General features: G+C 38.4%; 1 protein-coding gene across 1 annotated transcript; it reads left to right on the top strand.

Moving 5' to 3' along the window:
- Positions 1-294: 294 nt before the first annotated feature.
- LOC148044461 (protocadherin gamma-B5-like) lies at positions 295-3,243 on the top strand. Its single transcript, XM_087721844.1, has one exon. The coding sequence runs from the start codon at positions 352-354 to the stop codon at positions 2,908-2,910; it is 2,559 nt and encodes an 852-aa protein (XP_087577970.1). The 5' UTR covers positions 295-351; the 3' UTR covers positions 2,911-3,243.
- Positions 3,244-13,966: the final 10,723 nt, after the last annotated feature.

The raw sequence follows: 13,966 nt of genomic DNA, 5'->3' as shown, positions 1-13,966 counted from the left end.
TTCAGCTATCCATCACAATCAAAATAATCAAAATGGGGAAAATCTGAATGTATTTAAGATGCTTCTTGCAGTTCTGCATCTGAGACTCAGAGTGCCGCTGTTGGCCAACATAGTTCCCAGAAAGGAGCTGGAAATCTAATGGGGCTTCCTGCCTTCTGACTATCCAGTCACCGAGTGCAGAGCAGTCAAAGAGAGGATTGAGGGACACTCACCGACCATGGCAGAGAAAAGAAAATCACTGCAGTGTAGATAAAACTCAGGAGAATCCCAGGAACCTCTTGATGCTTTCTAATGGGAATTTAAACTCCTCAGTTTACTGGATTACACAAAGCACTTTTCACCGCAGGTGAGATGGACGGCAGGAGCAAAGCTAAGAGCAGATCTGTAAAAAGGCAAGTACGTCTCCTCTTCTTATTGTCTTTTCTCTGCCAGACTGTCTCAGAGCATCTTCGCTATTCAATTCCAGAGGAAATGGAAAAGGGTTCCGTTGTGGGGAATCTTGCCAAGGATCTGAAACTGAGTATTGCAGAAGTGGGAAATCGCAACCTGCATATCCTTTCTTTAGGCAAAAAGCAATACTTCTCCATTAATGCTGAAAATGGGAATCTGTATGTAAAAGACAGGATTGACAGAGAGGAAATCTGTGGGGAAACTGCACTTTGCCCCATCAGTTTTGAAGTGGTGAGTACAAACCCCATGGACATATTTTACATAACAGTAGAGATCCAGGATATTAATGACAATGCACCACATTTCGTAAATGATGATATCAAGCTAGAGATAAGTGAATCCGCTTTACCAGGAGCTACATTTCTTCTTCGACAAGCAGAAGATTCTGATATTGGAACAAATTCTCTTCAGAATTATCTTTTAAGCATTAATAAATATTTCATTTTAGCAATTAGCAAGCAAGACTCTTTAAACAAGTATGCAGAATTAGTACTGGAAAAACAATTGGATCGTGAAAGTGAAAGTACTGTTAGTTTAACCCTTACTGCTCTTGACGGAGGAAACCCTGCAAAAACTGGAACAGCCAAAATACTGATTACAGTCATAGATGCTAATGACAACCCACCTGTCTTCAATCAAAAAGTGTACAAAATCAGCCTCAAAGAGAATGTGTCAAAGGGATCTACTGTAATAGAAGTCAAAGCTACAGACAAAGATGATGGTTCCAATGGCCAGATCAACTATTGCTTTGGCAACATTGATGATAATGTGCATCAAAAATTTGAGTTAGAGCCACATTATGGAATTATAACAATAAGGGAAGAGCTGGATTTTGAGGAAACAGAGAAATACACAATGGTGGTAGAAGCAAGAGATGGAGGTGGCTTAGTGGCTCATTGTAACATTGAAGTAAATCTGGTAGATGTGAATGACAATGCCCCAGAGGTGATTCTCGCTTCCTCATCCAGAGAAATTCCTGAAAACTCTCCATTAGGAACATTAGTTGCCCTTATCAATATAAAGGATAAAGATTCGGGGGATAATGGGGAGGTCAACTGCCATTTACAGAATGCTTCCCCATTCAGAATAGTAACAGCAGCTAATAGCTACTATAAGCTGCTAACAGATGGTCCCTTAGATAGAGAAAGCACCCCAGCGTACAATCTTACAATCACAGCCACAGACAAAGGTACACCCCCTCTTTCTACACAGAAAACCATCTCACTGGAAATTTCTGATATCAATGATAATGCCCCTACCTTTGAGAAATCCTTATACACTGTTTATGTGGCAGAGAACAATCCTGCTAGCGCCTCCATCTTCAGCATCAAAGCTGTGGACCCCGATCTTGGTGGCAACGCTAGGATCACCTACTCCATCCTCACTAGCAAAATAGAGGCACTACCTCTCCCATCTTACCTCTCCATTAACTCAGAAAGTGGCACCCTCTATTCGCAAAGGTCTTTTGACTATGAGCAACTCAGGGAGTTTGAAGTACAGGTGAAGGCTGAAGATGGAGGCTCCCCGCCTCTCAGCAGCAATGCCACATTGAGATTGTTCATCCAGGACCAAAATGACCAAAGCCCTCAAATTCTGTATCCCTCCCCAGGAGCAGAGGGCTCAGCCTCCTTTGAGATGGTGCCTCGCTCGGCAGAGATGGGGTACCTGGTTACAAAGGTGGTGGCTGTGGACTCTGACTCTGGGCACAATGCCTGGCTGTCTTATCATCTACTGCAAGCTACTGAGCCAGGACTCTTCAACATTGGTGCCCACACGGGTGAAATCAGGACACTGCGGACGTTTCTGGAAAGGGATGATCTGAAACAGAAGCTCGTGGTCTTAGTGAAGGATAATGGGCAACCCCCGCTCTCTGCTACCGTCAATCTCAATCTGATTTTTGCTGAAAACTTCCAAGAGGCACTGCCAGAAATAAATAACCAAACCATGGATTCAGAGCAACAGTCTGAGCTCCAGTTCTATCTAGTGCTGGCCTTAACTTTGATCTCCTTTCTGTTCCTCTTGACTGTAACTCTAGTTATTATGATGAAACTGCGACAGTCGGGGAATCTGACATTTCTTCCATGCTTTGCTCCCATTCCCCATTCAAGCAATGCCATTATATTCCCACCCAATTATGAGGAAGGGACTATTCCTTATTCCTATCAGCTCTGTTTATCATCTGAGTCCAAGATACATGAAATTACTTTTCCAGCACCCAAAGTTCAACCTACAGAATATATTTCAAGCAACCAAAAGTCTGATGAGCTTTTGGCCAGCAATGGATTTAATATCCTAAATTCTGAGATGGATAAATCTAGTTTGGTGAGTTTTCTTTTCTTCCTTTTTCTTTTTTACCAGTACTACCTTTACAGTCATAACCGTCCTTTAAAATATGGCATATTGCTTTATATACACATTTTACTTTATATTACTATCTCTTTCACCTGTTGTTTCTTATAGCTTTATTGCACAGAAAAACCTCTACCGTTTCATTGGTTTCTAATGTATCTTTTATAAAGTGGAATTATTTCAGGATCAGATTTTGGAGTAAGTGTAGTTTCCTTGTAATTGAAAATATATCATTTATTTGTGTGTGAGAGAGAGACAGTTTGCACACATGAATGCATATATGTCGGGTTGTGTATTAAAATAAGAGAGTTGTGGAAAGTGAGAGCTAGACTACCAGTGCTTTGACACATTTTTTCATAGATCTTTTAATTTAATGAAATAAATGGAAAGGGACCCAATATTGTGAGTTCAAATAACATGTTGAATGCCTTGAATGAAAAAGAAAAATAACGAGCAAAAATAACATACAAGTATGAATAACAATTGATGGATTTCTTATGCTTCTCCAGTAGCAGTTTTCAATTCTATTGGAAACTTGGGTTGAGATGTAACAGCTTATCTAAAACCACTTGTGGTATATGAATTAATGTGATGTGAATAAGCCTAATTTATGAAGTAATCCAATTTAATTTATGAAGTAATCCAAATGTAAAAATATTGTTACAATTGTAAAAGCAAATTAGAGTTTACCAGATACCTTTTTTTCAAAGAAAGAAATGATAATACAAAACAACTTAGAACTTTTTAAATAGATTTCTTTCCTTCCTTTCTGATGTCACTTTTTAATATAAAGTTGTCAAGGCAGCTTGCAATTTAGAAGTCTAAATATTAATTGCATTTAAATAATAAAATAACCAATCCCACTTCACCACATTTCCTTATATACCAGTAATACTGAATTTGGGTATGCAAATTATGAGTAAGTACAGGCTAAGGATTACAATTTTTGGGTGGCTTACACTGTTTGCTATGGCATTTGATATACAGACCAACAGGGGGTTTAGGCCATACTAATTAATCATGCTAGTCACTTACAAAAATATTGGGTATATCTTGATTATATATATGTGTGTGGAATGAAAGAAGCCTACAAAAGGCCTAGGATAGACTAAGAGTAACTTGGTTGTTTTTGCAAGATTTTTACTATTTGCTCAAATTTTTATATTTGTTAAAATCTCTAAAGTGCATTCCAAAACATATCAAAGAAACAAAAATGTGATAAAGAAGAAATAAAACCGAGGAAATTCAACTTTTTACAACTTTTGATTGAATGACCGGCAACCAATTGCTATGCAGTTGGACCAGGAACCGTGTAGGTATAGCTCGGAAATTGAAAAGAAATGGGCTACTTCTCAGAAAACATCATTACTGATTAAGTTGTGCATAACTGTTCTGCTCTTACTTTATTTCTTTAATATTCTTCATAAATCTGCTGTTTCAATCCTGCACTGAATTTTAGAATGTAAATTTCTCAGGTGTAGAACTATTATTATTATTTTGGTTCTTGCACTAAAGTAAATGGTTCAATCCAAACATTCTGAACATAAATTCGTGAAATACTCAGACAACATGGCGAGCAACTGTATTTTAAACCATTCTGTATATCAATACGGCTGAATTATTGGTTTGGACATCAGGTTTGGTTTAGTTTTTAAGTGTAACAAAACTGCAAAACTTTCATATTTCATGTTTTTCACACAGTATTTTATTGCTTTGGATTCCATGCATTTCTGAGCCTAGCTGTTGTTCCAATGGGATCTCCTATCTCCAAATGCTCTGAACCAAAAGAATATCTTTTCAAAATTGAGACAACCTGCTTTTATACTAATACTGGATAATATATCAACCAGTTTAAAATTACAATCAAAGGCCAGCATCTGAGTTACTGAATTAGCCTCCTAACTAGGGTTCATATTTTAAGTCTTCAGCATTAAAACAACAACTATATTAAATTTAAGGATCTCAAACAACAGAGATAAGAAAAGAATTATCTTCTCTCCTTAATAAACCATACTGGAGCAAAATTAATTCTGATGATTCAGGAATTCTAATTATTTTTTATAAAAAATTCCAGTTCATAAAAAAAACCCAAAAATATATTCAACACATCATCTTCCTATTATCCCCACAACAACCAGAGAACAAAAAATAAACACCAAAATACCTACTCGTCCAAAATCTGTTGCTAAACATAGCATTTATTTTGAAATAAAACGAATCACATGCAAGTACTTTTGAATATATCTCTTGCACTTTCCTCTTTGGCCTCATGGTGTTGCTGTTAGCCAACGGGGATTCCGAAGAGAATGGAGAAGAGCTGCTTGTTATACAGATGCTTCCCAAAGGAGGATTCCGGCATTTCGTTAAAAGACTGGAGTTAAAAAGACAAAGTAATCTTGCGAAACAGGAAGGTCCCAGACACTAAGAAGAAACGAGAGTGTTTTCTATTCTGCATTCCGCTGAGATTTTGAGGCAGTCACTTTATCGCCGAGGAGATGGATCGAGGGCAAGGAGGGAATGGCAGAGCAATCCGAAGGCAAGTACTATCGCTCTTAGTCTTGTCGCTTTCCTACCGGGCCGTCTCCGAACAGATTCATTATTCGATCCCCGAGGAGATGTCAAAAGGTTCTATAGTGGGGAATCTTGCAAAGGATCTAGGACTGAGTCTCAAAGGACTGGCAAGTCGCAAAATGCATGTCATCTCTGTGGACAAGGTGCAGTATTTCACAATTAGTGCAGGAAATGGAAACCTCTGTGTGAATGACAGGATAGATAGGGAAGAAATATGTGGCCAAATCCCACTGTGTGTTCTTAATATTGAATTAGTTATTGAAAATCCGTTAAATATTTACCATCTAAAAATAGAGATACAAGACATTAATGATAATTCTCCACAGTTTCTCAGTAGCATAATCCATCTGGACATAATTGAAACAACACAAATAGGCACCAGATTCCTTCTTGGGAATGCCAAAGATCCAGACATTGGAACAAACGCTTTACAGAATTATCATCTTAGCACCAATCCTTACTTTACTTTGGATGTGAAAGAGAGTCAAGATGGAAGTAAATTTGCAGATTTAATACTGCAGAAACCACTTGATCGCGAAAGTGAACCAACAGTTCAGCTAACACTTACTGTGCTAGATGGCGGGAAACCCAGAAAAACTGGAACAGCCCAAATATGGATCAATGTCACCGATGCCAATGATAATCCACCTATATTTACCCAAGAAATCTACACTGTCAATCTGAGGGAAAATCTACCAATTGGGTTCCTGGTGCTGCAACTTGTAGCTTCAGATAAAGATGAAGGCTCAAATGCACAAATCAGATATTATTTCAGCAATATACCGCTGAGTGCAAATAAGAAGTTCAGCCTAGATTCAACCAGTGGAATGATTTCTCTTGTGGAACCATTGGACTTTGAGGAAAGCTCAGAATATGTGATGACTGTAGCAGCAAAAGATGGAGGTGGATCAATGACCCATTGTAAAGTAGAAATAAAGGTCCTTGATGAGAATGATAATGTGCCAGAAATTATAACTGCATCTGTTTTTAGTCCCATTCTGGAAGATTCTCAGTCTGGGACAGTTACTGCTCTCATCAATGTACATGACAGAGATGCTGGTGATAATGGAGAGGTTACTTGCTATTTGCAAAATAATGTGCCATTCAAAATTCTTCCATCATCTAAAAATTATTACAAGCTCATGACAGACAGACCACTGGACAGAGAAAAAGCATCTCAGTATAATATTACAATCACAGCCATTGACAAGGGAAGCCCTCCACTGAGCGCAAATAAAACCATCTTGCTGCAGATCTCTGATATCAATGACAATGCTCCTGCTTTTGAAAAAGCTTCTTATAGCATCTATGTGCCAGAGAACAATCCTTCTGGTGCCTCCATCTTCCAGATTCAAGCCTTTGATCCCGATGTGGATCAAAACTCACACATCACATATTCAATCCTCACCAGCAACATTGAAGAACTTCCCATCTCCTCCTATATCTCCATTCACTCTGAGACCGGGATCATCTACGCCCAGCGATCCTTTGACTATGAGCAGTTCAGGGAATTCCAGCTGCAGGTGAAGGCCCAAGATGGCGGGAGTCCCCCTCTCAGCAGCAAGGTCATAGTCAGGGTGTTTATCCTGGATCGGAATGACAACAGCCCCCAGATCCTGTCCCCTTCACCAGACTCCAAGGACTCTGCCCTCTTTGAGATGGTCCCTCGTTCAGCTGAGGCAGATTATCTGGTAACAAAGGTGGTGGCCGTGGATGCTGATTCTGGACACAACGCCTGGCTTTCCTACCAGCTGATTCAAGCCACAGAACCGGCCCTCTTCACTGTTGGCTCCCATACGGGTGAGATCAGGACAGCAAGAACCTTTTTGGAAAGAGATGTTGTGAAACAGAGACTGGTCCTTCTGGTGAAGGATAATGGACAACCGACTCTCTCGGCCTCTGTCACTCTGAACCTGGTGTTTGCTGAGAACTTCCAAGAGGCCCTTCCAGAGATGAAAAACCAGATGAAGAGTTCAGAGGATCAGTCAGACTTGCAGTTCTATTTGGTGGTGGCCTTAGTTGTGATGTCATTCCTATTTCTCTTGACAGTGATTCTGGCAATTGCAATGAAACTCAGGCAGTCAGGAAATTCCAGTTTCTTCCCATGTTTTGCTCCCATTTCCCATTCCACAGCTGGAGTCATATTTCCACCCAATTTTCAGGATGGGACTCTGCCTTATTCCTACCAACTTTGCCTCTCCTCAGAATCCAGAAAAAATGAATTTACCTTCCTGGCACCAAACATTCATATTGCCGAGAATGTGCTTTGTGGTGAAAAAACTGAGGTGCCTCTTTCAAGCAATGGAGAAAGCAGTTTGCATCTTGAGTTGGAAAATAACAGGAAGGTAAATATCAATTAATTGCATAAATCCATTTCCTAAGTAGAAATATACTCCTATATTAGTTTATTCAGAAGCTGATTCTATTCTATTTTACTGTTAAAACACCTAAAATTATATTTCTTGCCAATATTTCACTGAACCATTTAACTTACCCTTCATAGAAAATGGAATAATTAATTTAAATTGTCAATTGAATACAGTAGCAAGGTAAATTTTCTTTTTTTAAAGATTTGTATAATATTTAAAAGAGAAATTATCACGTTCATTTTATTTTCTTGGATATAGATAGTAAGTATTCTTATGAAGAAACAATTTTAAACTAGTATTTATTCTACTTAAGTTAATGATACCTTTTATAGTGTGGATTTAAGTTCTTTTCAAAATATTTTTCTGAGGTACTGTTTGATTTATTGCTGCCTAGATTAATTTCAAAACTATTAAGGAAATATACTAGATAAGAGTCATAATTATGTCATAATGATTTTAGGAATATGACTATCTTCTCCAGTTAGATTAATCATTTGACTATTTTCTGTTCCCTGTCTAAAAACATTCACTCTTCAGTCCCCTGCACTCTTTTCTAATATTATATGTCACTATATGTTTACTTAATTTAGTCAAGTAAATATATCTCATATTTTACTATAACAAAATGTTTTCTAGAACAAAGAGCTTCCCCAGGTAATAGTTAAAAATTTTAAAAAATTAAATGGTATGTCGTGCTCATGCTCCCATCAAAAGTGCTGTAGTCATACAAAGTTAATAAGTGTAAAACTAGGCACTATAATATTAAATGTTTAATTAAACTAACACAGAATTAAATTCCTGGTCAAAGGCAACAGAATCATAGAATTTTGCCATGATAGCTTGTCTTTTACTGAATGTAGATATCTAAACTAAAGCATCCAGAATAGAATCATAGAATGATAGGGCTGGAAGTGACCTTGGAAGCCTTCTAGTCCAATGCCCTGCCCAAAACAGGAGGCCTTCTACTATTCCCGGTAAATTGTTTTCCAATCTTCTTGAAAACCTCCAGCAATGGAGTACCTGTGACTCAAAGAGGCAAGCTGTTCCATTGCTTAATTGTTCTCACTGTCAAAAGAATTCGAGGTTGGGGTCACTCTTTAACGAGCTTCCACCCAATTACTTCCTCTCCTGCCCCTCATTTCTGTGACTCAAGTACTGGAAATCAACTATCAGGTCACTCCTAATCCTTTTCTATGTTAGACTAGATATACCTAGTTCCCTTAACCGTTCATCATTTGGTTTAGTCTCCAGACCTCTTATCATTTTTGTTCCTCTTCTCTGCCCTCTTTCTCAGCATCTTTTTTGTATCATGCAACCAGAACTGGATGCAGTATTCCAAGTGTGGCTACACTAGTGCAGTATAGAAGAGTACTATCACTTCTTGTGACCTTGATGCTATCTCTCTGTTGATGCAGCCTACAACTTTTTTGGCAGCTGCAACATACTGCTGGTTCATACTTAAGCAATGTCCACTAGGTCACCTAGATTCCTCTCATAGTAATGACTACTAGATTAGGTACCACCTATTCTATATCTATGCGTTTTGGTTTTTCCTGCCTATGTGCAGGACCTTTATTTTTCAGACCACTAAATCTAGGTGTGTCTTATAGTCCCAAAAATATGGTATTTTATAATGAACAGTTTTTCATACACAAACATCTTGAATCCCATTGTACCATTTCATAGTTCTTGTCACTTTAGGTAGGAGGGTTTCAACTTAACCCTAACTCCCAAATAGCCCAATTAGGTAAGTATCCAGTTGCAATAACTACTCCTTTGAATTATTTGTGAGCTGGGGAAAAACACAGCAGCAGCTCCAGCATTTTTGTACAGCAGAAGTGGGCTTTTAAAAGCCTGGTGGAAAATTGGATTTCTCAGAAGAAGAAAAATAGTGTTGTTTTTTTTTAAAGTTTTTGCTGTGTTTCAAATGATCCTTTGTAGGTTAGGCAGGAGCTGTAACCACTATGCTATTGAAACATTGTTTAATAGAATCATAGAATAACTGAATTAGAAGGGACATTTTGGGTTATGTAGTTCAATTCTGCTCAAGAAATGATTGTGCAATTTCTTCTTGAAAATCCCCAATGATTTTCAAGCATTCACAACTTCTGGAGGCAAGTTGTTCCACTAATTAATTGTTCTCACTAACGGGAAATTTCTCCTTAATTCTAGGTTGGATCTCTCTTTAATAATTTTCCATGCATTACTTCTTATCCTGCCATCTAGTGCTTTGGAGAATAAGAATATATATTTAATGAATATTTATATGAATATATATTTGTATAGTGGTGACCAGAAGTAGGTGGCACATTGATTATCAGGAGAGAAGGGTCACTGGAGATAGGAATGCTGTAGAAATGAAGTGTGGCTATCTAGATACAGAGATGAAATATTGCTTGTTCTATTGATAAAAGTACACAAAAAAACATATAAACACACATTATTTACTATAAGCGCTACAGATTCAGCTGTCCATCACAATCAGAATAATCAAAATGGGGAAAATCTGGATGTATTTAAGATGCTTCTTGCAGTTCTGCATCTAAGACTCAGAGCGCCGCTGTTGGCCAACATAGTTCCCAGAAAGGAGCTGGAAATCTAATGGGGCTTCCTGCCTTCTGACTATCCAGTCACCGAGTGAAGAGCAGTCAAAGAGAGGATTGAGGGACACTCACCGACCATGGCAGAGAAAAGAAAATCACTGCAGTGTGGATAAAACTCAGGAGAATCCCAGGAACCTCTTGATGCTTTCTTTCTAATGGGAATTTAAACTCCTCAGTTTACTGGATTACACAAAGCACTTTTCACCGCAGGTGAGATGGACGGCAGGAGCAAAGCTAAGAGCAGATCTGTAAAAAGGCAAGTACGTCTCCTCTTCTTATTGTCTTTCGTCTGCCAGACTGTCTCAGAGCATCTTCGCTATTCAATTCCAGAGGAAATGGGAAAGGGTTCCGTTGTGGGGAATCTTGCCAAGGATCTGAAACTGAGTATTGCAGAAGTGGGAAATCGCAACCTGCATATCCTTTCTTTAGGCAAAAAGCAATACTTCTCCATTAATGCTGAAAATGGGAATCTGTATGTAAAAGACAGGATTGACAGAGAGGAAATCTGTGGGGAAACTGCACTCTGCCCCATCAGTTTTGAAGTGGTGAGTGCAAACCCCATGGACATATTTTACATAACAGTAGAGATCCAGGATATTAATGACAATGCACCACATTTCTTAAATGGTGATATCAAGCTAGAGATAAGTGAATCCACATTACCAGGAGCTACATTTCTTCTTCCACAAGCAGAAGATCCTGATATTGGAACAAATTCTCTTCAGAATTATCATTTAAGCATTAATAAATATTTCATTTTAGCAATTAGCAAGCAGGACTCTTTAAACAAGTATGCAGAATTAGTACTGGAAAAACAATTGGATCATGAAAGTGAAAGTACTGTTAGTTTAACCCTTACTGCTCTTGACGGAGGAAACCCTGCAAAAACTGGAACAGCCAAAATACTGATTACAGTCATAGATGCTAATGACAACCCACCTGTCTTCAGTCAAAAAGTGTACAAAATCAGCCTCAAAGAGAATGTGTCAAAGGGATCTACTGTAATACAAGTCAAAGCTACAGACAAAGATGAGGGTTCCAATGGCCAGATCAACTATTTCTTTAGCAACATTGCCGATAATGTGCATCAAAAATTTGAGTTAGATCCACATTATGGAATTATAACAATAAGGGAAGAGCTGGATTTTGAGGAAACAGAGAAATACACAATGGTGGTAGAAGCAAGAGATGGAGGTGGCTTAGTGGCTCATTGTAACATTGAAGTAAATCTGGTAGATGTGAATGACAATGCCCCAGAGGTGATTCTCGCTTCCTCTTCCAGAGAAATTCCTGAAAACTCTCCATTAGGAACTTTAGTTGCCCTTATCAATATAAAGGATAAAGATTCGGGGGATAATGGGGAGGTCAACTGCCATTTACAGAATGCTTCCCCATTCAGAATAGTATCAGCAGCTAATAGCTACTATAAGCTGCTAACAGATGGTCCCTTAGATAGAGAGAGCACTCCAGCATACAATCTTACAATCACAGCCACAGACAAAGGTACGCCCCCTCTTTCTACACAGAAAACCATCTCACTGGAAATTTCTGATATCAATGATAATGCCCCTACCTTTGAGAAATCCTTATACACTGTTTATGTGGCAGAGAACAATCCTGCTAGCGCCTCCATCTTCAGCATCAAAGCTGTGGACCCTGATCTTGGTGGCAACGCTAGGATCACCTACTCCATCCTCACTAGCAAAATAGAGGCACTACCTCTCCCATCTTACCTCTCCATTAACTCAGAAAGTGGCACCCTCTATTCTCAAAGGTCTTTTGACTATGAGCAACTCAGGGACTTTGAAGTACAGGTGAAGGCTGAAGATGGAGGCTCCCCTCCTCTCAGCAGCAATGCCACATTGAGATTGTTCATCCAGGACCAAAATGACCAAAGCCCTCAAATTCTGTATCCCTCTCCAGGAGCAGAGGGCTCAGCCTCCTTTGAGATGGTGCCTCGCTCGGCAGAGATGGGGTACCTGGTTACAAAGGTGGTGGCTGTGGACTCTGACTCTGGGCACAATGCCTGGCTGTCTTATCATCTACTGCAAGCTACTGAGCCAGGACTCTTCACAATTGGTGCCCACACGGGTGAAATCAGGACACTGCGGACCTTTCTGGAAAGGGATGCTCTGAAACAGAAGCTAGTGGTCTTAGTGAAGGATAATGGGCAACCCCCGCTCTCTGCTACAGTCAGTCTCAATCTGATTTTTGCTGAAAACTTCCAAGAGGCACTGCCAGAAATAAATAACCAAACCATGGATTCAGAGCAACAGTCTGAGCTCCAGTTCTATCTAGTGCTGGCCTTAACTTTGATCTCCTTTCTGTTCCTCTTGACTGTAACTCTAGTTATTATGATGAAACTGCGACAGTCGGGGAATCTGACATTTCTTCCATGCTTTGCTCCCATTCCCCATTCAAGCAATGCCATTATATTCCCACCCAATTATGAGGAAGGGACTATTCCTTATTCCTATCAGCTCTGTTTATCATCTGAGTCCAAGATACATGAAATTACTTTTCCAGCACCCAAAGTTCAACCTGCAGAATATATTTCATGCAACCAAAAGTCTGATGAGCTTTTGGCCAGCAATGGATTTAATATCCTAAATTCTGAGATGGATAAATCTAGTTTGGTGAGTTTTCTTTTCTTCCTTTTTCTTTTTTACCAGTACTACCTTTACAGTCATAACCGTCTTTAAAATATATTATGGTATATTGCTTTATATACACATTTTGCTTTATATTACTATCTCTTTCACCTGTTGTTTCTTATAGCTTTATTGCACAGAAAAACCTCTACCGTTTCATTGGTTTCTAATGTATCTTTTATAAATTGGAATTATTTCAGGATCAGATTTTGGAGTAGGTGTAGTTTCCTTCTAATTGAAAATATATTATTTATTGTGCGTGAGAGACAGTTTGCACATATGAATGCATATATGTCGGGTTGTGTATTAAAATAAGAGAGTTGTGGAAAGTGAGAGCTACTCAGGCAACCAGTGCTTTGACACTTTTTTTCATAGATCTTTTAATTTAATGAAATAAATGGAAAGGGACCCAATATTGTGAGTTCAAATAACATGTTGAATGCTTTGAATGAAAAAGAAAAATAACAAGCAAAAATAACATACAAGCGTGAATAACAATTGATGGATTTCTTATGCTTCTCCAGTAGCAGTTTTCAATTCTATTGGAAACTTGGGTTGAGATGTAACAGCTTATCTAAAACCACTTGTGGTATATGAATTAATGTGATGTGAATAAGCCTAATTTATGAACTAATCCAATTTGGCAAATGTAAAAATATTGTTACAATTGTAAAAGCAAATTAGAGTTTACCAGATACCTCTTTTTTTCAAAGAAAGAAATGATAATACAAAACAACTTAGAACTTTTTAAATAGATTTCTTTCCTTCCTTTCTGATGTCACTTTTTAATATAAAGTTGTCAAGGCAGCTTGCAATTTAGAAGCCTAAATATTAATTTCATTTAAATAACAAAATAACCAATCCCACTTCACCACATTTCCTTATATACCAGTAATACTGAATTTGGGTATGCAAATTATGAGTAAGTACAGGCTAAGGATTACAATTTTTGGGTGGCTTACACTGTTCGCTA

This window comes from Thamnophis sirtalis, unplaced genomic scaffold, assembly GCF_051295495.1.
Source record: "Thamnophis sirtalis isolate CommonGarterSnake01/CBP01778 unplaced genomic scaffold, rThaSir2_p1.2 scaffold_8, whole genome shotgun sequence".
Taxonomy (NCBI): domain Eukaryota; kingdom Metazoa; phylum Chordata; class Lepidosauria; order Squamata; family Natricidae; genus Thamnophis; species Thamnophis sirtalis.
Note: the sequence above shows the minus strand (reverse complement) of the source record. Positions and strands in the feature narration are given on the sequence as shown.